Raw genomic sequence first — 26,245 nt, 5'->3', positions numbered from 1 at the left:
TTACCATCACCCGGCTGGGGGGCCCAACATCGAAAGCCTGGATCGCCTCAACGCAGAGGGAGAACAAGCAAGGAAAATATAAGACTTTAAGACTTTTTGCCTTCCGTCACAGTGAGGAGGTGCCTGGAGATTCACTGTGATGGATGTTTGTGTTAAACTGTGTTCATTGTATGTTCTGTTACTTTATTTTCTGTCATGATTGCAAGGTACGCAATTTTGTTCAAACTAAAAGTTTGAATGACAATAAAGGAAACTCTAAACTCCTATCTGGGACACATGACAATAAAACTCTCTTGACTTGACTTGAAATACATCACCCATGTTTTCCAGTATCCTCCCAGTTGAAGCTTTGTATATTATTTACTATTCATTTTCAACAGATCAAACAGTCCAGCTTTTACCTGCCTCAATATAAAATCTTAAACTTCAAGTGTGAAATTATTTATGTTTTATCTTGGTTCCTTCCTACTCTTTGGTTGTTTAAGGTGTGGCTTTAGTATTTGGTTATCTATTCTTTATTTGAGAAACTGTTTGGTTAGACATTAATTACATTGGAAGTGGAAAGAAAAAAGAGTTTTCAATTTAACTTACTGAGGTCAGATAACTACCAAATCCGTATCTGCTGTTCCTTACAATGGTACAATGCTGTTGCTACTTTGGTCGCTTTAAGTTATTTACTATTATCTGAAAGTGGCAATGTTCCGCCTTACCTAATGTAAATTAAGAATAAAGAAACATCTACAACAGAAATACTTTTGCTGTATACAAATCTCTAAACGGGTCGCACTCTTCTCAACAAGCCTGTTATACCTGTTCTCTACCTGTTATAACTGAATATAACAGCAGCATTATTCTAATTCATGTGGCTTTAAGATTAATAGTACTGGTTAAAATAAAACATAAATAGAAACATCTGTTTAACAACAACATGATGATCTTAAAACTATCCACATGAAAGGTGTAAAGCTATATTCCACTAAACATACCCCAGATCTAGAAGTAGGCAGTTATTTCAGGTGAGAGACTGGACGTGATTTTAGGCTGTAGGTGATTTATATGGAAGTAGGCATATTAAGGTTGGAATTTAGAGAGATGCGAGAATGGGTTGTGGGGTAAATAGTAGGCAGTCAGTTGCGGTTGTGGAGTTCCCATTTCCAAGTGACAGTCAGAAGTTTATTCAAAACAGTAAATCTCACAATGCCAGGTAGCTGGGGTGGGGAGTTGTCATGGATAGTGGCAGGGGAACTGGTTCATGCACAAGAGGATCCAGATTGCATGGTGGTGTTGAATAGTGCTTAGGAGGAGGAATGAAGAAAGCACAGAGACACAAGGAACTGCAGATGCTGGCTTACCAATAAAGACACAAGGAGCTGGTCAGGCAGCATCTCTGGAGAACTTGAATAAGCAATGTTTTGAATTGCGACTATTCTTCAGACAGATTGTCGTGAGAGGGGGGAGAGGGGGTAGAGAAAGCTGGGAGATGTGGGGAAAGATAAGCCTTGTAAGTGATAGGTGGATACAGGTGAATGGATTAGCAAATGGTTGAACAAAAAGTATGCGATAAGGAGATATAGATGGAATAGGCATGAAAAGTGAAGCCAGAGGAAATATTATAGGTGGAGGGGAAAGGGAAAAATGGAAGAGTGGGTGAAAAAGGAGAGAAAGGAACGGAGTTAGTTACCTAAAATTGGATAAATCAGTGTTCATACTATTAGGCTGCAAGGTACCTGAACAAAATATAGAGTTTTGTTTCTCTGTTACTCACTCTGGCAAAGGCCCAGAACAGAAAGGCTCATATGGAAGGGTAATTTGAATGGTTAGCAACCGGGAGGTTCAGCAGATCCTGGCGGACTGAGCTTAAATGTTCAGCGAAATGGTCGCCGAGCCTATGCTTGGTCTCGCAGAAGTAAAGGAGACCATATAGGAGGCATCAAATGCAGCAGATGAGGTTAGAAGAAGTGTGCATGAACATCTGTCTCACCTGGAAGGACTGTTGGGGTCCCTGGATGGATGTGAGGAGGTATAGGGACAGGTGTTACATCTCCTGCAATTGCAGGTGGTTTGGATGGAACGGGATGAGTGAACCAAGGTTCGATCGTTCAAAGGTGTTGCAAAGGGAGCATCTCTGCAGAACGAGGAAAAGGGTGGGGATGGGGAGATGTGACTGCTGGTGGGATCACGTTGAAGATGGCGGAGAATGATGTGTTGGATGTGGAGGCTGAAGGCGGGAAAGGTAAGTGCCCGGGAAACTCTATCTTTCTTCTGCCTTCTGAAAAGGGTGCCGATGAGGAGCGAGAGCAGAACTGAGGGACATAGAGGGGACGTGGGTGAAGGATCTATCTACAACACCAGGGGGGAAAACGTCGTTTTGAAAGAAAGAGGACATCTTGGATGTCCTAATTAAACCTTAACCTTGGGAGCAGGTTGGTGGAGATGGAGAAATTGAGAGTCAAGGATGGCCTTTTTGCAAGAGACACGTTATGAGAAAGCGTAGTACAGACAACTATGGAGACAGTGGGTTTATAGCAGACGGTCAGTCTATAGTCTATCCCTGTGATGGAGAGAAAGAGATATCAGAGTATACCTGTACCCATGGTCACAGCTGCAGACATCAGATCGACATTCCTTAGAGCAAATGCACGCAAAGCACTGGCCGGGATGGAATCCCAGGTCATGTTCACAGAACCCGTGTTCGGGAATCACAGAGGAGGTGGAGGGTGATGGCGGCGGGCGCTGGACAAGGTGCCTATGAGAAGAACCAGGGTTACCTTCCGCGCCGAGGTAGGCTGCGGGAGGCGCCCCCTGGGGAACAAGGGCTAGGCATGGGAGGGATGTCAGTTTGCAGCACAACTGAAATGGAGGCGATGGCTGCAACTAGCTTTTGTGGTCAGCTGCAGCCGGGACTGTAAAATGGCACCTCTTGCAAATGTACTCAGTGGGCTGTTCTGTGCATACTGTGCTGACCGGGGTGATTGTGCCTATGTACGGGGAGAGTCTTGCTGAGCTGTATGCAAAAAAAAACTTAACTGCACCTGGTAAATGTGACAATAAATAAATTATTAAACCATTGAACCTCTCACTACTCCAATCTGAGGTTCCCACCTGCTTTAAGACCACTATCATTCCAGTCCAAAGAAAAAAAGGACAGTGCTTTAATGACTACTGTCCGGTGGCTCTAATACCCACCATCATGAAGTGCTCAAGAGGCAGGTCATGGTGCACATCAACTCCAGACCTGCAAACAACCTACCACCACAATGTCGATAGCAGACACCATCTCCATGGCCCCATACTCTTCCCTGGAACATCTAGATAACAAGGATTCCTACATCAGACCACTATTTATTGACAATATCTCTGCTTTCAACACCATAATTCCAACCAAACTCATCTCCAAACTCCTGGATCTAGAACTTAGCTATCCTCTCTGCAACTGGATCTATGACCTCACCCATAGACTGCAATCAGTAAGGATTGGTGACAAAAAATCCACAATTATGCTTTTTATATGTACATGAAAAACAAGCTGGGAGCGAGGAGAGTCATAACCTCATAGTTATAGTGCCAGTAAGAGCCCCTCATAAACCAATTACCCCAGAGTAATGTGCCTTTTCCGCAATGAACAAAGATATTGCAACACTTCACTAATAGAGATTTGACACAAAGAACTGCGGATGCTAATTCACAAAAAAAGACACAAAGAGCTGGAGCAACTCAGCGGGTCATGAAGTATGTATGAAGAGCATAGATAGGCAACCTTTCAGGTCAGAATCTTTCTTCAGACTGATTGTAGTAGGGGGTGAAACAAAACTGGACGAGAGGGGAGAATGTGACAAAGCTTGGCAAGCCTGACCATTTATGCTTGGTCCACCAAGGCTTACTGGATCTCCAGGTTGCTAACGATTTAACTCCCATACTGACCTTTCTGTCCTGGACCTCCTCCATTCCCAGATTGAGGCCACATGCAAACTGGAGGAACGCTGAATTCTCCAACATTAGGTAACTTACCAACAAACAACTGGTCTCAAAGCCTTTTATCTTTTCATCTCTGGCTTTTATCCAACCATCTTTCAATCAAATCCTCCTCACCTGTATCTGCCAGTGTTTATTCTGCCACCACGTCTCTTCCAGCTTTCTCCCCGCCCCACCATAATTAGTTTGAAGGAAATGTCACCTATCTATGTACCCCAGAAGTGTTACCTGACCTGCTGAGTTGCTCCAGAATTTGTGACAAAAGAGGCTATGTCATAATTTCCAAAAAGCAGGGTTTGGCACCTGCAAGGATAGCATGATGAATAGGAAATTACTGGCAACCAGCTGATGTTTTATTACTTACCAAATCCCAGTCTATTCTGCGGAAAAAGGTATGAGTCTGAATGTCAGCAAATCCAGTTTGCGATTGACACCCAAGCCGCTCTTTAGGGTCCTGTGAACAATTTAAAAAACATCTATTGTACTGTGGGGTCACAGGTGATTTACAAGAGTGTATTGCAAATTCACTTCAAAGTTATAAATGCTCTATGATAAGCTTTCAATTATAACATTTAAACAGCTAAAATGCTTGCGTTCAGAGTTTAACTTTATCCTGTGCAACGGATATTCTTTACAATTTGTGCAGCTTCATAGAGTCATACAGCCCCTCAGCCCAACTTGCCCACCTATATGCCAACCATATATGCCCCATCGACGATTGTCCCAACTCCCGGTGTTTGGCCCATATTCCTCTAAAATAGAGGTGTGAATGGCTTCCTTCTGTGTCGTTATAAGGTAAGAAAATAATCCATTTATATCCATTCATTACCTCCTATCACTTAAACCAGGGGTCAGCAACCTTGTTCTGCATAGGGGCCAGGACCCATATGTCTGTGAGCGGATGGCGGGCCACATCTATCGCCATAGTTAATAGTAGTAGGCCCCCCTCGGTCATGACTGACCATGGGTGATGCATCCTAGTTTGCAGGTGATGTGTGGTCGGATGCCAGCCTGGGCGATGTCATATGGAGGACAGGCTGTTGCCCATGCAGCATGTCCCCCATCTCTATGTCGCTGATCGATCCAAAGGAACAGCAGGGCCGTCACAGGAGCTGCCAGAGGGATTTTCTTAAGGTTTACTCCAGGAGCCTTTTCCATGACTGGATATGGCCACAAGGCAGTGGAGGTTTTAAATCAGAGTTTTCCCTCTCCTAGATGGACTGCCTTCCCAGGCTGACGAGCCCCATCTGCCCGAGACCTATGGGGGCGGGTGCTATAGACCTTCCTGTGCAGGTCTATAGCACCTGCCCACTGCCCGCATAGTTAATAAATGGAGGTAATAATAATACATACTAACTAAATTAGTAATGTAATAATACAGACTAATAATACATAAATTAGTAATAATACATACAAATAATACATGCTAACTACTGTGACACTTGGTGTTGTTTTTCGCATTAGTTTTCACATGTTTTTAGATGCCAGATCCCCCGCATCCCCGAGACTGGCTGCAGTTCCCAGGTCGCCTGCGAGCCCCAGGACTGGCTGTGGCCCCCAGGTCGCCTGCCCCGGGACCTGCTGCAGTTCCCAGGTCGCGAAAACTAATTGGAAAAAAAACCACCTGCGTGCCGGATGATTTCGGGTTACGGGCCGGATCCGGCCCATGGGCCGTAGGTTGCCGACCCCTGACTTAAACAAACCTCTATCCTTTCCAATCATAGCTTTATCAAATACCTTTTTTTTTTAAATTGTGGTACTGTTTCAGCAAAGCTTTTCACATGTTCTCACAAACAAAAGCTGATGCAAAACAGAGTGGCAAATTGGATCTAAACTTGGCTAGGTGGTGGGAATCAGAGTAATAGTTGATGAGTTTTCTCAGGAAGCATGGTGCTCTATCATGCTTCACAGAGATATCATGAGATACAAAATATCTGTTTAACGTCTCAATTTCTTAATTATTCCCATTATTTCCACTACTTGAGTTGCTGCTATTGGTATTCCTTGGGTATGCAAGCAAATAATTTCACTGTGCCTTGTCACACATGGCAATAAAGTATTCCATTCAATTCCATAATAGATCAAAGTTTATTTTTGCTACACTCTTCCTTTTAAATACTTACAGTTAATAACAAATCATTGATATGTTTAAGAAGGAACTGCAGATGCTGGAAAAATGTATCTACCTATAACAAATCATTATGTTCCTTATTTTCTTATACTCAAGCTACCACATGATTAAGACGTTAGTTAAAATTGTGCTGTAAAAACAGCACATGATTTTACTTCGGAGTCATGTGAGTGACTACGTGAAGAACCCGCTCAGCGCGCAGGCGCGGCATTATGCCAGCAGTGCAACAGCGGCAGCGGGAATTAGGCGCTCCCGCTACAGAATGAAACGGACCGTCAGTTGAGTACACTGAGGTCGGGTTTCTTTTACAGGGGAGCCCCTTTTTCTGCTTGTGTTTTACAGGCAGAGAAAAAAGGCTCTGGAACAAAACTGTCCCCCGTTCGAGGAGGAACGTTTTCCGTCGGGGAGGGGGGCAGCAACAGGCGGTAGGAGCGACCAGGTGTTCCGCAATTCCCCGACACCGTACCGAGCCCAGCCCGATAGCGGGCTGGATGCATAGTCACCCGAAGAGGCATCCGGCAGGTGTTCCCGATTTGGGACGGGACGTCTCTCCACCCGCACGGGGGGAGAGAGAGCCGCCTGAGCCGCTGGAGCGGCTCTCGGTGCAGGTGCCTGCGAGACGCGTTGCTTGAGGGGCGCTCTCGCTTCTACAAGGCACAAAAGCTCTAGAAGAAGGCGGTAGGTACAAATACCGGGCGCACCGCTATCCCCATCACCGCGTCGAGGCCAGTCCCGCTAGTGCCTGAGCTGCGGGCTGGATGTTCAGCCATCCGAAGAGGCATCCGGCCGGTGGCTTCGGACTTGTCGGAGGGGACGTCTCTCCACCCGCATGGGAGAGAGACAGCCGCCTGAGCCGCTGGAGCGGCTCCTGGAGCAGGAGCTCCTGCGAGACACGCTACGTGAGGGGCAGTCTCGCTGGAGGGTTCAGGCATACCCTCCACAGTGCCTAGGCACTGCCCATCGCTTCCTCCTTAGTGTGGTTAGCTTTGGGGTGACCAGTGGCTGGGCTGGTCATGAAGAGGGGTCACTGGCTGAACAATATCGGGAGTATGCTTGAGGTACAGGATCAGGAAGAGCTGCTGGGTGTGGCCGCTATGTGGCTCGACCACTAGCGAGATGGCTTTTCAGTCTCAACTGATGGCCAGCTTACTACCTGTCTTTTCCAAAAAACCTCTCCAAGCCAGGTAGCCATGAGGCGTTGGTTTTATCACGCCTCCCCTAAATTGCATTTACTCAAAGTGCCCGCCATTATTGGGGGATACATTGAGCAGCGCATTTAACCTAAATATTTTTTAAATGCATTTGGTACCCTGACGTCGGCTATCATGTCCACCTGCTCATTCCAGAAGGGCAGGGTATTATGGCAAAACACCTGACCCTACTGTTCAACGGTATACCTCATAACTTCTCAAATGAACTCACAAACCTGCCCTCAATCTATGAAATTAACAGGACTATGAGAACGCCGACCTCACAAGCACAGATCCTGCTACCTGGCACTTACCAAACCAGTCCTAAAAAACTGGACGAAGTGTTCAAACTATTCGGCACAAGAGGGCAGAGTCTGGAATGAGCACCACACTAAACCAGACAGCAGTACCTCTACGTGTCCACCAGGTGTGTCTCCCTCATGGTACTGGTGAAAGCTCGGGGCCTGCATGCCAAACCCGTAGCATTTTAGGCCACAGGCCAGAGCAGGCCCCAGGGAAAATGCGCCACCCCCCAACAAACATCGTCCCTACAAGAACAAGGAACCAGAAACCGAAGAAAACAACAATGAAGACAGATAAGTATGGTTCCTACCATCACATAAAGGTTAAGGGTTGTACTAACAAGGGGTGGGTGAATCACGCCTGGTTAGGAAGCTATCACTCTTGGTAGTTATATACCAAAAAATAAATACAAGGGGAATAGAATTAATATCTTGCCACCAATTCAGCAAGCACCCCAAGGGGTCTACCCTCCCACGATGGTGAATGTCGCACCATCGTTGATAAACCACTTGAGTATTTCACCAGGTATACCCATTCATGGGATTTGTAACTACTACCATGGATCCAAGGATACTTTATGGTAGACATCGACCTTGAAGATGCACACTATTCAGTACCTTCTCATATAAGTTTCGGATATACCGCAATTACCTGGATGGAGTAACCATGATGAGCGTTGCAGCATTTAAGTCAAAGTTATCCAGAATCAACTAGCCCTGACACTTAGAAACATTCCGTCATGGCATGTCTATATATTAACGACAAACTATCCTTGGATACAGGTTTAGCTGCATCGCTTCTCGGCCTTTTGGCTAAGATCAAGTGTAGTATCTGTTCTTATCAGTTTAATAATCTGATACGTCCCTTATCTAGGGACCATATATTAAATTGAATTTTGGAACAGGGAGATGGAATAGGGGCTTGCTCCGTCCACTCCACGCATCGACCCAGTATTGCAGTGCCTCTGGGAACGGTGCACAAAATATATATCCAGATATTTACGTTGACCATCCACAACTTTGTTATCTGGTATTCATTAAGACTATCAGTCATGGTGCATTAACCACCAATCAACTACGTGGCAAAGTAATTGGGATATAGCAGCATTACCAGCTACTGAACTTTGTACCTTTCCTATGAGCTGAGATACTAGTGTTCAAAACTATCTCCATACCTGTAATATGGGGGCAAATGGATTAATCTGTAGTGTTATCATGGAATTTATCGGCAGGAAGGATTATGGTTGTACACTTCCACATGTTTTGAGAGTAACATCTTATGTGTCCTGATGTGTTACTGAGCTTGTAATACTTAATGCCAATATGAATTGACTTAAACATGTTATATATTAACTTACTTAATTCTAGTGAAGCATTTGCTCAGTAATCCACCAAATTTGCATGTTCGTTTATAAGATAACAACATCACAGTGGTGGCATATACCAAACCACTTGGGCGGAGAACATCGATATTAGGTGACAATTTATTAACAATTGGAAACCGTATGTCGTCAAACATGTTTGACCATCAGTAACTCACCTATCAGGTGAGCTAAATACTGTAAACATACATTTAAACCAAAAATATTTGCTGAAATTACTAAGCAATATGGACACCAGATATCGATTCCTTATATCCAATTAAATCACCACGTACTAACTTACGTCACATGAAACCAATCTCAAGGCAGCGGCAATAGAGACATTCCCGCGTATTGAGGGGTGGGGGGAACCTAATCTCTATGTTTTCCTTTCCTTCTACCTCTTCAATAGGTACTACGGCTTCATCAGTCGGGTACTACGCAAATTACAGTGGACCAAGTCCACAAGCATGGTTCCCAGTGATCCTCGACATGGTCATTAAAAGAATTGCAGAATTGGGAAGACCATTGCTGTGCTTGGATCAGCAGCACTATCAACCTGATGACAGCATTCCGTCGCATATCCTAGGGAACATACCTGAGGAGCATCAAGAAATGGTACACTGTTTTCCAAAACAGGAATTACACATTCAACTATAACAAAACACTGTACTGGAGCTCCTGGCAGGTCTTCACCACAATGAAGGAAATGTTCTGTCAGCCTACTCAACTTGGGTGCCGCTCATTGGTGATCAGATACAGGAGAGGTATATCAATCCATTCCCCAGAAATAGGTACACCCAAATTGGGATGTCAGTGAAATCCTGACATACCTTAGGGGATGATCACCAGCCAGGTCACTCACCCTGGAACAGCCTACCCTGAAGATGGACATGCTGGTGGCCTTACATCAACACAAAGAGCCAGCTCTCCCATCTACTGCGATGGGACAACATGGGTATAACACCAGATAGTGTCACATGCCCATTCAAGGGTTGGCCAAACAGAACAGACCAGGAACATCAGGTCCAGTCATGAAATTCCGGGCATACCCACCTGAACCACGTTTTATGTGTCATGACCCACTTAGAGATCGACACAATAAGGAATACCGAGGGAGAGGAAAAAGCCTTATGGGTCAGCCACAGGAAACCTCATGGTCGGGTGACGAGCTAAACTATCTCTAGTGGCTCAAGCAGGTACTGGGAGTTGCTGGAGTAAATACTAACGTGTATAAAATCTTATTCCACCAGGACAGCTTCCACGTCAGTAACTAAGAGGATGGACGAGCCTATGGACCACATCCTGGCTACTGCAGGGTGGTCTAGGGAGTATACGTTCCAAACTTTTATAACAAACCACTGACAGAACCTGTATCGTTTGCAGAAAAAGAATCTGCAAAAAATATATAATTTAAGCCCGGGGGAGCAATTGGTCTTGCTGTTGTTAATAACACCATTGTTGTTTTTACAAACAGATTCATGGTTGATTACGATAACATACTTCCTCCCTCGAATGACTTCGGCAGCGAGTGAAGTATGAACTGTTACACGGTTTGAAATCACAGAGCTTTGAAGTCTTCACGTAGTCACTCACGTGACTCCGAAGTAAAATAGTAAGATTAAACGAGAACTTACCAGTTTGAAGTTTGATCTGTATTTTATGAGGAGTTACGATGAGGGATTACGTGCCCTCCGCTCCCACCCTCATTATATGGATCAAACTAATAAATTGATGTCTCCTTATCTTTACTATGTTTACTTCAAATAACTGTGTCTATCTGTGATTCCACACCGCTGCTTGGAAGTATGCCGCGCCTGCGCACTGAGCGGGTTCTTCACGTAATCCCTCATCGTAACTCCTCATAAAATACAGATCAAACTTCAAACTGGTAAGTTCTCGTTTAATCTTACTATTTTACCTCGGAGTCACGTGAGTGACTACGTGAAGAAGGCTGTCATCCCACTTGGCGCATCATTACGTTGACTCGCTTTGCGCAAACGAACCGACTGGTGGCAGCATTCGCGCTGTCTAGCGGTAAGTTTTAACCAACAAGGTGAGTTACCTCTGGAATTGGTTTTTGTGTTGCAGGAAACTCATTTACAGAGTTTGCCTGCTGAATTGGGGGCGAAGTCTGGACGGGCCGCGGGTAAAACAATGGACCGCGGGAACTCCAGTCACGGTCATGACCTCAGGGATACCCGGAAATGGACCGCGGGACCCGCTACGGAGACCGCAGTAGTGCGAGTAGCGGGTGGCGGTCGAAATTCGCCTCTCGAATCGCTGTTAGTGGAGCCAGCAGCGTCGGACTGGTGCCGACATCAAACCAAATCAAGGTTAGTTATAAAAATATATCTCCACTCTGCAGAGGGGAGCATAGGGAAGAGGCCCATTCATTTAAACATAACGGGCCAGGAGTACCTAGGCAAACCCAATTGGAGGGTTAGCCACTATATTCTCTCTCTCTCTCTGAGGAAGGGAGCACAAGGAGAAAGCCCGCAAACAAGTCGGGCCAGGAGGATTCCGGATGGAGAGGATTCCTTCCTTCATGGGTAACGTGTTTAAACGTTCAAACCCACATGGAGCACCTGATGGAGAGGTGCTCCACAATGATATACTCCAAAGGAAGGAGTTATCAGTCCGGGTATTATGGAGAACCCGCAGGCAGCAGCACCTGTTTCAGGGCTGCACAAATGTCGTCTGCTTCAAGGAGAGGAGCATCCAGGGTCAGTTTTCAGTCTGACCCAAAGCAAAGAACCCGACATAGGTCCGCTGGAGGGGCCATGTCAACGCAGGTATCCTCGGGGGCCTGCGGCAGCACCTGTTTCAGTGCGGCCTACGAATTCACTCTCTGTGGAGGGGAGTGAGAGTGGTCAGTAGGTAACTGATCTCGAATTTAGAATATGAACATACAAATGGGCCTCAAGAGACTCGCAAACAAAGGGTTTGCTACCGGAAGAGTTGGTCTCCAGCCGTTGGCAGAATACCCAGAAGGGGCCAGAGTTCTCACGCTACAAGTGCCGGCAAAGGAACAGCGCTATCAGGGTGACATTGGAGGGCTAAATCCAGGTAATGAAACCAGCCGCCAAATCCTCTCTTCAGGTAAGACAAGAATAAGGAAGCTAAAGCTGTCGGACTGATCAAGGTACCAACGACGAGCAAAGCTTCATCAGTAAGCAACAGCACACCCACACCTCCATAGGGGGTAAACGGTTCACTGAAACTAGCTTGAATGCTGGGCAAGGGAATATGACCAAAGCCATTTTTCAAGGCAGATTCAGAGTTATGGCCAGAATTGTCTTCAAGGCAGGCTCAGTATGATGAGGGTTCAGACTTAGACCCAAGCAGGTGTCAGGAGAAACATGGAATCCACACACCCTACCAGTCCTACTCCCCTATCAAGGAGAGAAAAGGAACCCGCATCAGCGACCTTTGGGCTTACCACAAGACCACTGTTAGCCATGGAGGTAGGTGGGTCTGGGTTTACCGAAGCAAGGGATTGTGGACCAGTTACATGTTGGTAATCTTACTCTTGTGTTTTTGTTCAAAATGACAATGAAAAACAACATGAGTTTCAGATCTGGTTTTAAAAACCAGATAATAACATGTGATTACTTTTACTGCACACATACATAGGTTCCAAGCAGACTTGGAATTGGGACCAGAGTTGTCTTAGAGGCAGGCCCAGTATTATGGGCAGGATTGCCTTTCAGGACAGGTGACAGATGGAGGATGTCACTTCATCCAGGTTTAACTCATATGTGCAGTACAGACTTTCAGAATAGTAAATTTTGTTACGGTCTAACAACTTTTTTATAGGAGCTATATGGCAAGCATCTCAAAGATGCATGCTATGCAGTTTCCCATTCACTGGAATCGCCAGAGATATTTGAAATTTACCTGGATGGGGCTATAATAACAGTTAAAGCGTTGCAAAATAGTCTAACTACAGTCCCCAGATTTATTTACCAAATTTCCAAACGGAGCTTGAGCTGCTCAGAGCTCAAGAACATTAGTTATCATTTATCTGGAATGATGTTAAACGCTGGGTTTTGCTAAAAATTAACTGTTATAGGCCCAAACTATATTTGAAGAATCAGGGTCCCACCCATCCAGTTAAATTTAAGTTGATACCAATCACAACTGCCGATTATTGGGATTAACATTTAACAATCAACTAACAAGGGATTCCGCCCTGGAGCAAGAGATGCAATTAACAGAAGCCTGTAACAACCTCATTGGTTATTAAGCAGCTTTCTATTCATCAAGATGTAGTTGACAATATAGCAGCTGTGTATCAGTGGTACAAATTGGGCTTTGCATTACCTGAAGTTAAAACATGCAAAGAATTAACCTCTCTAGTACCATATAGGTCATTACCAATAAACCTATGCTATTCTCAAATAAACCTATGCTACCGAAATCACGATGGTGGCAGTATTCAGCATTGCTCCAGTATTTTTGGTCGGGTATACTTAGTATTACAAATTGATGCTAGTGCTCAAAGATGAGAAGTATGGTATGCCATCTCCAGTTACGGAGGCGGATGCGGGTTGCATAAGTTACCAATTTTCAGTAATTGGTATCAACTACCTATAACTCGGTGCATTCTATACGTTAAAGGTTATTGTAAGAATGTGCACAACTGCATGCTCAACTCCAAGTTGATACACTATGGGGGTGGTATATGTTAGTCACATGGGTGCTATGAAGTTTAAATATCCTGTGATATTTACCTAATCTTATTTTGAAACTACTATCTCATGTGAAATCTATGAAACACAGGATGGATATTGGACTACAATGTATTTAATGTAATTTTGGCTCGATGGAACATCGAATATCGATATATTTACATAGACTTATTTACCAGCTGCAAAACATGTGGCATACAGTGCCAAAAGATACATTATCGCCACTTGGTGGAGGAATTATTGCATGTGTGTTTTCTCCATTCTGCCTCATCAGTGGGGCTTTGCAATTTATCCAGCAAGACACCGCTTCAGGCCTCAATCTGCCTGACTGACATACGCAGCCATGGTTCCCGCTAATATAGGGAATTATATAGAACCTATATGGTTATTCAAAGCATAAAACTTGCTGGTACAGCCTGTGACTCGGGAGACCAGCGTCTGCATGATACATCAAGTCATTGACTTGAAGACTCCGAGACGATTTCCTGCGCCGCGGATAGTCAGACAAATCCGTGGAGTGCTCACTGCAGAATGCAGGATAGCACCAAAAAGAGGCAGGACATCTCCACTTCAGCAGATGGGAAACGGTTTTAGCTGAATACACATGTTACATGCTATACAGCACGAATAACTGATGTCCTAGAGTTCATTTCATATGAGTCTTTGACAATACTCAGTTACAGTGCCATTAAACGGTGCAAACGTGCTTCTCATCATATTTGCTGCAGCAAGTGGAACCTACTCTGTCGGGCCTCACCCTCTGATATCCAGAATTATATAGGATATCTTAACACAAGTTCTCCCAGGCCTAGTAACATGGGAGTATGGGACATGACGTAACATTAACATTACTTCAGCAGGGGACTCCAGCTACATCCTTATCTCAAGCCGGCTCTCAAAAGGTAATAATCCTCATGGCACTGGCCTCAGTGCAACGGGTCCAGTCACGACATAAATTACGACTGGACAGGGTGGTTACATATGTTAATAACATAATATATTATGTTTTGATTTAATAAACAAGAGCTAACCAGGCGTGAGGTACATACAGTTTCATGGCATACCCGATGGACCTTCGGGAATGTGTGGTCACACATTCACAACAATACGTCTAGATCACTTATTGCCTTAAAGGCTCCAAACGAAACAATGTTTTGTGGAAGAAATATATATATATATAAATTTCATAAGAAGTTTAGTTTTACCATCTTCAGGTGGTAAAACGGGAGTTTGGCGAATGCAGGAGTCAATACTAATATTTTAACACGCACTCCACCGGGGCTGCTACCACATCAGCTCATAGGATTATGTACGTTTGCTTTGGACCACATCCTAGCAGCTGCAGGATGGTCAAACGAACATACTTTACCAACTTTTAATACAACCGTTGCCAAATCGGGGGTATTTGCCAACTCCATTTTTGACTCTGTTAAATAGTTTCCTCTGGATGAAAGGGGTCGCTATTATTTTCATTGGATGATCAAGCATCAGCATAACAAACCAAGTCATGTCTAAATGCATGAATCTTTTTTCACTCATCCATGGTCAATTCATGCAGTGTGTTACGCATGGATTTGGTTTCGGCGTGAAATCACAGAGCTTTGAAATCTTCATGTAGTCACTCACGTGACTCCGAAGTAAAATAGTAAGATTAAACGAGAACTTACCAGTTTGAAGTTTGATCTTGATTTTATGAGGCGTTACGATGAGCGTATACGTGCCCACCGCTCCCGCCCTCATATTATCAAGGTCATATGGTAATTCCAGTTCTCAAAATCTTACTATGTTCATCGTCAACAACTTGTTTCTGTGATTCCACACCGCTGCTTTGAAGTATGACGCGCCAAGTGGGACGACGGCCTTCTTCACGTAATCGCTCATTGTAACTCCTCATAAAATCAAGATCAAACTTCAAACAGGTAAGTTCTCATTTAATCTTACTATAAATGCTATGTCATATTAACACAAGGAGAAAGAACAAGGGTGCGTACAGATAGTTCAGGGAAGCAGTAAAAAATAAATAAGATAGATTTTCAGAAAGCATTTGATAAGGTCCCACATAGGGTAGCTAATTTTATCCCACTTTTTAAGAAAAACAGGGAATTATACACCAGTTAGCCTGACATCGGTGGTGGGGAAGATGCTGGAGTCAATTATAAAAGATGAGATAGCCGAACATTTGGATAGCAGTAACAGGATCGGTCCGAGTCACATCGATTTACGAAGGGGAAATCATGCTTGACTAATCTTCTGGAATTTTTTGAAGATGTAACTAGGAAAATTGCCAAGGGAGAGCTAGTGGATGTAGTGTACCTGGACTCAGAAATTATTTGATGGGGTCCCACATAGGGGATTAGTGGGCAAAATTAGGTCACATGGTATTGGGAGTAGTGCTGACATGGATAGAGAAGTGGTTGGCAGACCGGAAACAAAAAGTAAGGATTAACGGGTCCCTTTCAGAATGGCAGGCAGTGACTAGTGTGGTACCGCAAGGCTCGGTGCTGGGACCGCAGCTATTTACAATATACATCAATGATTTGGATGAAGGGATTCAAAGTAACATTAGCAAATTTGCAGAAGACACAAAGCTGGGTGGCAGTGTGAACTGTGAGGAGGATGCCATGAGAATGCAGGGTGACTTGGACAGGTTGGGGGAGTGGCCAGATGCATGGCAGATGAAGTTTAATGCGGATAAATGTGAGGTTATCCACTTTGGTAGCAAAAACAGGAAGGCAGATTACTATCTAAATGGTGTCAAGTTGGGAAAAGGGGAAGTACAACGGGATCTGGGGGTCCTTGTACATCAGTCTATGAAAGTAAGCATGCAGGTACAGCAGGCAGTGAAGAAAGCGAATGGCATGTTGGCCTTTATAACAAGAGGAATCGAACATAGGAGCAAAGAGGTCCTTCTGCAGTTGTACAGAACCCTAGTGAGACCACACCTGGAGTGTTGTGTGCAGTTTTGGTCACCTAATTTGAGGAAGGACATTCTTGCTATTGAGGGAGTGCAGCTCCCTCAATTTACAAGGTTAATTCCCGGGATGGCGGGACTGTCATATGCTGAGAGAATGGAGCAGCTGGGCTTGTACACTCTGGAGTTTAAAAGGATGAGAGGGTATCTAATTAAAACATATAAGATTGTTAAGGGCTTGGACACGCTAGAGGCAGGAAACATGTTCCCGATGTTGGGGGAGTCCAGAACCAGGGGCCACAGTTTAAGAATAAGGAGTAAGCCATTTAGAACGGAGACGAGGAAACACTTTTTCTCACAGAGAGTGGTGAGTCGGTGGAATTCTCTGCCTCAGAGGGCGGTGGAGGCAGGTTCTCTGGATGCTTTCAAGAGAGAGCTAGATACGGCTCTTAAAAATAGCGGAGTCAGGGGATATGGGGAGAAGGCAGGAACGGTGTACTGATTGGGGATGATCAGCCATGATCACATTGAATGGCGGTGCTGGCTCGAACGGCCAAATGGCCTACTCCTGCACCTATTGTCTATTATCTACACTGGTGAGACCAAGCGCAGACTTGGTGATCGCTTCGCCCAACACCTCCGCTCAGTTCGCATTAACCAACCCGATCTCCCGGTGGCTCAGCACTTCAACTCCCCCTCCCATTCCGTATTCGACCTTTCTGTCCTGGGCCTCCTCCATGGCCAGAGTGAGTCCCACCGCATATTGGAGGAGCAGCTTGGGTAGTTTACACCCCAGCGGTATGAACATGATGAAGCCGAATAAAGTTACAAAAATAAGAAGAAATTAAAATAGGTTTCTGGGCTAGCTTACAGCTTATATTTAGTGTCAAATTAGGCTTGCCTCGGGTTGCAGTGTGTGGGATAATAAGTACCATAACATTGTCTCCCAAGTGAGGAAGTGACAGAGAAAGAAACAGCTAGTCACATCTTTGAAGTAAGATGCCATAAACCAAATGACCAATGTTTATGGGGGAGGAGGCATTAAAGGAAGAGAGAAACAGCTAGTCACATCTTTGAAGTAAGATGCCGTAAACCAAATGACCAATGTTTAGGAGGGGCGAAGTGATGAGAGAGGATCCAGGGAAGTGGAAAGATAAGATGCCATAAACCAAATGGCCTATGTTTATGAAGGACCAAGTGACAGAGAGGAAACAGCGAAAGAGCTAGGGTGATCTCTTTGAAGATAAAATGACCTAAAACAAATGGCCAATGTTTTTAGTATATCGTACCCTGTAAACAAAAGGCCTTTGATGTGATGCCTTTTCCTGTACCTCTGACCATGACTAATGTCTGTGGAATGTGCTAATGTGACAAAGAAACACTATATAATGCGATGTAATTCTGTTGTTCAGAGAAGGGGACCGAGGACAGTCGAGTGTCTATATTGGTCACTTAGCTGGAATTCTCGCTCCCTTCCATCGGCCGATGTTAAGTAAAGTTTTGAACTGGTCTACCAAACAGTTGTGTGGTGTCTGTTTATTAAGAAGCGAACCTGGTTTAGTAGTTATAAAAGTAACTTTTTCAAACATTGACTTCTCCAATTTCAGGTAATCCTTGCTTTCTCCCTCCTTTCCCTCCCCAGCCCACTGTCTCCGCCTTTTCCTTTCTTCTTCCCGCCCCCCCCCCCCCACCTCCCACATCAGTCTGAAGAAGGGTCTTGACCCGAAACGTCACCTATTTCTTCGTTCCATAGATGCTGCCTCACCCTGTTGAGTTTCTCCAGCATTTTTGTCTACCTTAGATTTTTCCAGCATCTGCAGTTCTTTCTTAAACAGTAAGCCATATGACTATCTTCAGTAAGCTATGAACCAGGACTCCAAGATCCCTCTGCATATCAATGCTTGCCAAGGGTCTTGCCAATAATTATATACATTCCCCTTGCATTCAACCAACTAAAATACAACACCCCACTCTTGCTCGGATTAAATCTGCCATTTCTCCATCCATTTCTGCAGATCTATATCCCGCTGTATCTTCTCCCAGCCTTCCTCACTATCTGCAACTCCTTCAATTTTGGTGCCATCAGCAAAACGTACTCATCATTTATGTCCAAGTCATTTATATATATCACAAACGACAGAGGTCCCAGCACAGAACCCTGCGTAACTCCACTAGTCTCTGACCTCCAGCCAGAATATCTTCTTTCCACCGCAACCTTCTGTCTTCTGAATCCATACGAACCCATGCATTTTAATCTTCTGGATCAGCCTACCATGAAGGACTTCATCAAAAACGTTACTAAAATCCATGTGTACAACTACCACCGCCTTACCTTCATCAATCTCCTTCGGCATCTTCTCAAATAACTCAATTGTCAGTAAGATATGACATACCACATACACAGCTGTGCTAGCTATGCCTAATTAGCCCATTCTCTTCCAAATGTGAATAAATCCTATCTTAAAATAATTATTTCCAATAATTTCCCTACCGCTAACGTGAGACTCATTGGATTATAGTTCCCCGATTCCCTCTACTTGCTTTCTTAAAAAGAGGAACAACACTGGCCACTTTCCAGTCACCCGGGACCTCGCCTGTGGATTGAGAAGAAACAATATCCTTGTCAAGGCCTCAGCAATCTTCTCTCTTGCCTCACTCAATAACCTGGGATAGATCCCTCAAACCCTGGGGACATCCACCTTCATGTTCTTCAAGAGCCTCCACATCTTCTTCACAAACTCAAACTGCCCTAGCATATTTGTATTCTCCACACTGATCTTGCTGTCGTCCAAGTCCTTCTCAGTAAATTATGGATGCAAACTACTTATTTAGCACCTCACCTATATCCTCTGACTCCAAGCATAGATTGCCTCCTTTATCCTTGAGTGTTCGTACCTTCTCCCCCTCGTATTTTATATATGCATAAAAAGCCTTGGGATTTCCCTTAATCCGTCTCGCCAATGACATTTCATGGCCTCATCTGGCCCTAATCACCTGCTTGAGTTCTTTCCTATTATATTCCTCATAAATCTGATACCCCTTCTTAAATCTGATGTACGCTTTGTTTTCTTCCTGACCAAGTTTACAACCTCCTTGGTTATCCACAGTTCCATTACCTTGCCGTCCTTATCCCTCCTCCTTACTGGAACATGCTGACACTGCACTTGGATCAACTGGCCTTTAATATGTGGACATGCCCAATAACACTGCTCCCAATCTATCCTCCCTAGCTCCTGCCTAATGACATTGTAATCTGCCTTGCCCAAATTACCTTCCCATAACATCCAGCCCTGTCCCTATTCAAAACAATCTAAAAATTTATGGAGTTGTGATCACTATCTCCAAAACGGTCTTCCACCGTAACACCAATCACCTAGCCAGGATTATTTCCCAATTAAAGGTCCAATATGGTCCCGCCTTAAGTCGGACTATTCACATACTGTTTAAGGAAACCTTTGATATACCTATAAAATTATGCCCCGTTGAATCCTCTTGCACTGAGCATGTCCCAGTCATATTGAGGATGTTAAAGTCACCCACTACAACAACCCCGTGGTTCTTGCATCCTTCCGTAATCTGTCTACATATCTGGTGTAATACAGGTATCTATAACCTACACCTAGGTTTAAGGTGAGAGAGAAAAATTTAATAGGAACTGAGGGGCAACATTTTCACACGAGGGTGGTGGGTATATGGAAAGAGCTGCCAGAGGAGGTAGTAGAAACAGGTACAATAACAACATTTAAAAGGCATTTGGACAGGTATATGGATAGGAAAGGTTTACAGGGATATGGGCCAACATGGGCAGGTGGCAATAGTGGAGGTCAGCGTGGACAAGTTGCACCAAAGGGCTTGTTTTGGTGCTGAAAAAAAGGAAATTCTGCCAGGTCCCCAGCAATCTTTCCCTAGCTTCCCACAATGTCCTAGAACATCTTTGATCAGACCCCAGTGTTTCAAACATCTTTCTGCACTTTATGAATGGCAGTACTTCCTCTGTTGTAATGTGGATATATTTAAAAACATCACTATTCTCTTCCCTGAATTCCCTTCCCTTTTACTTCCCATCTGCCATGGGAACAAAGATTCTGACCATCTACCCGATCTATGTTTGTTATAATCTACAGATGCACCACAGAAAGCATCTCATCCAGATGCATCACAACTTGGTATTTAAACCACTTTGCCCAAGCCCATATGGAAACGGGCGCTTTGGCACAACTCGTCCAAGCCAACCAAATACTCCATCTAAGCTAGTCCCATTTACATTTACAAAATTTGTCCCAATGGCCTGCACTTAGTCAATATCCCTCTGGTGTTCCCAATGTGGCCTTCTGTACATCAGCGAGACCAAGTGTGGACTAGGCGACCATTTTGCTGAACACTTGCGCTCTGTCCACCAAAACCTTCTGGATCTAACAGCTGCTGAGCATTTTAACTCATCTTCCCATCCCCATTGCCAAACTGACCTTTCTGTTCTGGGTCTCCTCCATTGCCAAGATGAGGTCATACACAAACTGGTGGAACAACACCTCAAATCCAGTTGGGGTATCTTACAAGCCAATGGTATGAACACTGAATTCTCCAATTTTAGACAAACCCCTAACAACCCCACCCTCCCTTTCCACACAAACATCAACTAACCGTGCTCTCCAGAGATGCTGCCCGGGTTACTCCAGCACTTTGTATTCTTTTCTACACAATACACCCGCTGATGAAGGCCAATGTATCAAAAGCCTTCTTTACCACCCTATCTCCTTATCACACCACTTTCAGGGACCTAGAGTCCTACCTTTCACTGTGACTGTCCTGCCTTGGTTTGACTTCCCAAAGTGCAACACCATGCACTTATCTGCATTGAACTCCAATAGCCCACTTGCCCAGCTGATCAAGATACTGCTGTAATATTTGATAACCATCTTCACTATGTATGATATCACATACTTTAATGAAATCTCCAAATTTACCAATCATGCCTTGCATATTCTCATCCAAATTGTTGATACAAACCACAAACAGCAATGGGCCCAGCACCGATCCTTGAGACGCACTATTCACAGGCCTCCAGTTGGAAAATCAACCTCCCACAACGATCCTCTACTTCTTTCAATGATGCCAATTCTGTATCCTTGCCGCTAGCTCTCCCTGGATCCCATGTGATCTATCCTTCCTTAGCAGCCCACCATGCGGAAACGTATCAATTTTTACTGGTCCATATAAACAATGTCTACGACCTTACCCCCATCAATCTTCTGGGTAATTTATTTTCAAAAAACACAATCAAATTTGTGAAACACCATCTTCCACATACAAATCCATGCAACCTATACATGATGAACGCTGTCTACCAAAATGCATATCATCGTCTCTAGCAGGCATGTGCCGTGAGTAATTAAAAAACTCTTAAACCGCGCATGTGCAGACTGTTCTCCTCTCCGTAAAAATAAAAAACAAAAATAAAGAAAGTAACAATTCAATTTGCCCAAGGCTTCCAAATCTCCTTCATTCTGAATTACTGAATGGGTGGGGGGTGGAGGGTGACGGCAGGTGGAGAGATGGTGGGGAAAACGGGAGCACACCGGGACAAGTTGAATCAGTTGTGATCTTATTGAATGACAGTTCAAGGGACCAATTGGGATTCAACTTGTCCCGGTGTGTTCCCGTTTTTCCCACCACCTCTCCACCTGCTGTCACCCTCCACACCCCTCCCCCAACTTTACCCCTGACCAGACTCCCCACACACTGTGAGAGGAACTCTCACTCCCCCCAGCGGCGCTGTCCTTTTACAGCCGCTTCCCACTTTACAGCTGCTTCCCATCAGCTGCTAGCAATGAGGGATAGACCTGGCTATCCCTCAGTGCAGCAACATCGTTCTTGATGGTGCTGTACTGAGAGATAGCCAAGTCTATCTTTCTTGGCTAACAACCTAACCTTCGGCCTCCAAAATGCAGGTACATTTTCGTGCCTTATTTTTGAGTAAAAAATAGCGTCTTCATTACCGGCAAATACAGTATTTAAAAACATTTAGCTCAAATAAATCTACTTACCACATTATTTGTACACAAACTCCATTCTTCTCTTTGTTTCTTAAGATACTCTTAAGATAATGACAATCCATGTTTGAAAAACCCGCCAAGAAACTTGCGCTGCACATGCACAGTAAGCAGTCCACGCTGCAAAGGCAGAATTTCAGCTGCCTTCAGCTCCCCTTGTCGTGAAGCCTTGAAGCAGCATCGACGACGATCAATCTCTTAGGTAAGCATAATTCTCCCGTGCCTTTACTATTTATATTTCATAATTATCATTTTATAATTTTAGTCAGGGTAGGCAGTGCCTACCTTGCATACCCTGACGGCACGTGCCTGCTCTCTAGTTATTTACATATCCCAGATGTTAGGCACACGGGTCTTTAGTTCCCAGGTTTTTCCTTCCAGCCCATCTCAAATAGGCACAACATTAGCCAACCATCCAGGCATCTGGCACCTCACCTGTGTCTAATGATGATTCATATATCTCCGTCAGGACTCCATGATTTTATCCAGCTTCCCACAATGCCTTTGGATATATCTGACCAGGCCCGTGAGATTTATCTACCTTTAATACGTCTTAGGATATCCAGCACCTACGTGACCGTAATAGGGGCTGTCCCCAAGACATCTCCATTAACTGTCTCATATTCCCTTGTCTTCATGCCTTTCTCCACAGTAAAAACAGGAGAATTATACATTGAACCCCATGCTTATCTCCAGCGGCTCCTCACATGGATAACCTCTTTCTTTTTTTATGGGCCATATCCTCTCTCTAATTACTCGTTCCCTTAATGTACTTATGAAATACTTTTGCATTCTCCTTGTTCGTACATGTCCCGTTTTTATCCTGCGGACTTCCTTCTTAAGTCTGCTCCTCAGTCTACTAAACATCTCAGTCTACTAAACATCAGACATTTCAAATTCCTGTCTAATACCAGGGTGGCACAGTAGCCCAGCGGTACAGCTGCTACTCACAACGCCAGAGATCCGGGTTCCATCCTGACCTCGGGTGACGACTGTGTGAAGTTTGCACGTTCTCCATGTGACTGCATGTTTTTCTCTGGGTCCAGCCCTGTTCTTATCCATAACTATTTTAAAGCTAACAGTACTGTAGTCACTGGTCTGAAAAGGCTCGCCCACCGATACTTCAGTCACTTGCCATTCCCAATTTCCTAAAAGTAGGTCAAGGTTTACCCTCTCATAGAGTCATAGAGTGATACAGTGTGGAAACAGGCCCTTCGGCCCAACTTGCCTAAACCGGCTATATCCCGCCAAACTTGTCCTATACATGTACCTGTCTAACTGTTTCTTAAAAGATGGGATGGTCCCAGCCTCAACTACCGCTTCTGGCAGCTTGTCCATACAAGCTGTCCGTGTGAAAAATTTACCTCTCCGATTCCTATTACAACATTTCCCCTTCACCTTGAACCTAGGTCCTCTGGTCCTCACTTCCCCTACTCTGGGCAAAAGACTCTGTGCATCAACCCGATCTATTTCTCTCATGATTTTCTATACCTCTCTAAGCTCTCCCCTCATGTTCCTGTGCTCCATGGAATAGAGGCCCAGCCTACTCAACCTCAGACCCTCTAGTCCTGGCATGGTGGCGCAGCGGTAGAGTTGTCGCCTTACAGCGCTTGCAGCGCCAGAGACCCAGGTTTGATCCTGACAACAGGTGCTGTCTGTACGGAGTTTGTACGTTCTCCCCGTGACCGTGTGGGCTTTCTCCGAGATCTTCGGTTTCCTCCCACACTCCAAACACGTACAGGTTTGTAGGTTAATTGATTTGGTATGAGTGTAAATTGTCCCTTGTGTGTGTGTGAGATAGTGTTAATGTGCAGGGATCGCTGGTCGGTTTAGACTCGGTGGGCCAAAGGGCCTGTTTCCGTGCTGCATCGCTAAAACTAACCATCCTCGTAAATCTTTCTGAAAGCTTTAAAAGCTTGACAATATCTTTCCTATAACATGGTGCCCACAAACTGAACACAATATTCTAAATGCGGCCTCACCAACATCTTATACAACTGCAACATGACCTCCCAGCTCGTTCTATCCCTCGCCCTCACTTCGGTAAGTCCGACCATACCGCGGTGCTGCTTCTTCCTGCCTACAAGCAGCAATTAAAGAGCGCACCCCCAGAAGTGAGGACAGCACAGAGCTGGTCGGGGGGGGGGCAGAAGAACAACTCCAGGACTGTTTGGAGTCTGTAGACTGGGCAATGTTCAAGGACTCGGCAACGGACTTGAACGAATATGCCACAGTCGTTACAGACTTCATAAAGAAATGTGTGGAGGACTGCATCCCTACAAAAACCTTCCGAGTGTTTCCCAATCAGAAACCTTGGGTGAACTATGAGATCCGTACTCTCCTGAAGTCCAGACACAGGGCATTCACATCCAACGATACAGTGGCCTACATGAAGACCAGATACGACCTTGGTAAGGCCATCAAAAAGGCCAAAAGGGACTTCTGCTCCAAACTGGAGGACGAGACAGATGTTCGGAAGCTGTGGCAGGGTCTGAATGCAATCACCTCCTACAAGGCAAAACCAGGAGGCAGCTCGAATGCCGGTGTAACATCACTCCCTGACGAGCTCAATGCGTTTTACGCACGCTTTGACAGGGAGAATACGGATGTGCCTTCCCGATCCCCCATTCGCTGTGATGGCATTTCAGTCTCAGTCACAGAGGCCGATGTCAGGAAATCCTTCAGAGGGGTGAACCCCCGAAAAGCACCTGGACCTGATGGTATACCCGGCCGTGTTCTAAAAACCTGTGCGGACCAACTGGCGGGAGTTTTTACGGACATTTTCAACCTCTCACTTCTGAGGTCTGAGGTCCCCACCTGCTTTAAAAGGGCATCAATTATACCGGTGCCCAAGAAGAGTAAGGTGACGTGCCTCAATGACTATCGACCAGTGGCACTAACGCCGGTGGTGATGAAGTGCTTTGAGAGGTTGATCATGGAGCAAATCAACTCCTACATCGACAAAAACCTGGACCCACTGCAGTTCTCGTACCGCCACAACAGATCAACGGTGGATGCGATCTCGCTGGCCCTCCACTCCGCACTGGACCACTTGGACAACAAAAACTCATATGTCAGGCTGTTATTCATTGATTACAGCTCGGCATTTAACACAATCATCCCCTCCAAACTGGTTACCAAACTCGCAGAACTGGGTCTCTGCGCATCCCTCTGCAACTGGATCCTCGACTTCCTCGTCCACAGACCACAGTCTGTTCGTATTGGTGGAAATGTGTCGGCCTCAATAACAATCAGCACGGGAGCACCTCAAGGCTGCGTGCTCAGCCCCCTGCTGTATTCACTCTATACCCATGACTGCGTAGCGAACCACAGTGCGAACTCCATCATCAAGTTCGCTGATGACACCACTATTGTGGGGCGTATCACTGATGGGGATGAGTCAGAGTACAGAAGAGAGATCGAGCAACTGTCCATATGGTGCCAGCGCAATAACCTGGCCCTGAACACCAGCAAAACCAAGGAACTGATTGTGGACTTTGGAAGGAGTAGGAGGGGGACCCACAGCCCCATTTATATCAACGGGTCGATGGTTGAAAGGGTCAAGAACTTCAAATTCCTGGGGGTGCACATCTCTGAAGATCTTTCCTGGTCCGAGAACACGAACGCAATTATC

At 45.0% G+C, this 26,245-nt stretch overlaps 1 protein-coding gene and 1 non-coding gene across 2 annotated transcripts in view; one reads left to right on the top strand and one right to left on the bottom strand.

Moving 5' to 3' along the window:
- Window positions 1-26,245, bottom strand: part of LOC116990665 (protein kinase C zeta type-like) — a 288,589-nt gene that overhangs the window by 16,269 nt on the left and 246,075 nt on the right. Inside the window, exon 15 of the mRNA XM_033048584.1 lies at window positions 4,337-4,426. Coding sequence (XP_032904475.1) covers window positions 4,337-4,426 — 90 coding nt within the window. The remainder of the gene's footprint in view (window positions 1-4,336; window positions 4,427-26,245) is intronic.
- LOC116990676 lies at window positions 8,389-8,580 on the top strand. Its single transcript, XR_004416599.1, has one exon. It is a non-coding gene; the product is annotated as a U2 spliceosomal RNA (small nuclear RNA).

This window comes from Amblyraja radiata, chromosome 31 (assembly GCF_010909765.2).
Source record: "Amblyraja radiata isolate CabotCenter1 chromosome 31, sAmbRad1.1.pri, whole genome shotgun sequence".
NCBI classification, from domain to species: Eukaryota; Metazoa; Chordata; class Chondrichthyes; order Rajiformes; family Rajidae; genus Amblyraja; species Amblyraja radiata.
Note: the sequence above shows the minus strand (reverse complement) of the source record. Positions and strands in the feature narration are given on the sequence as shown.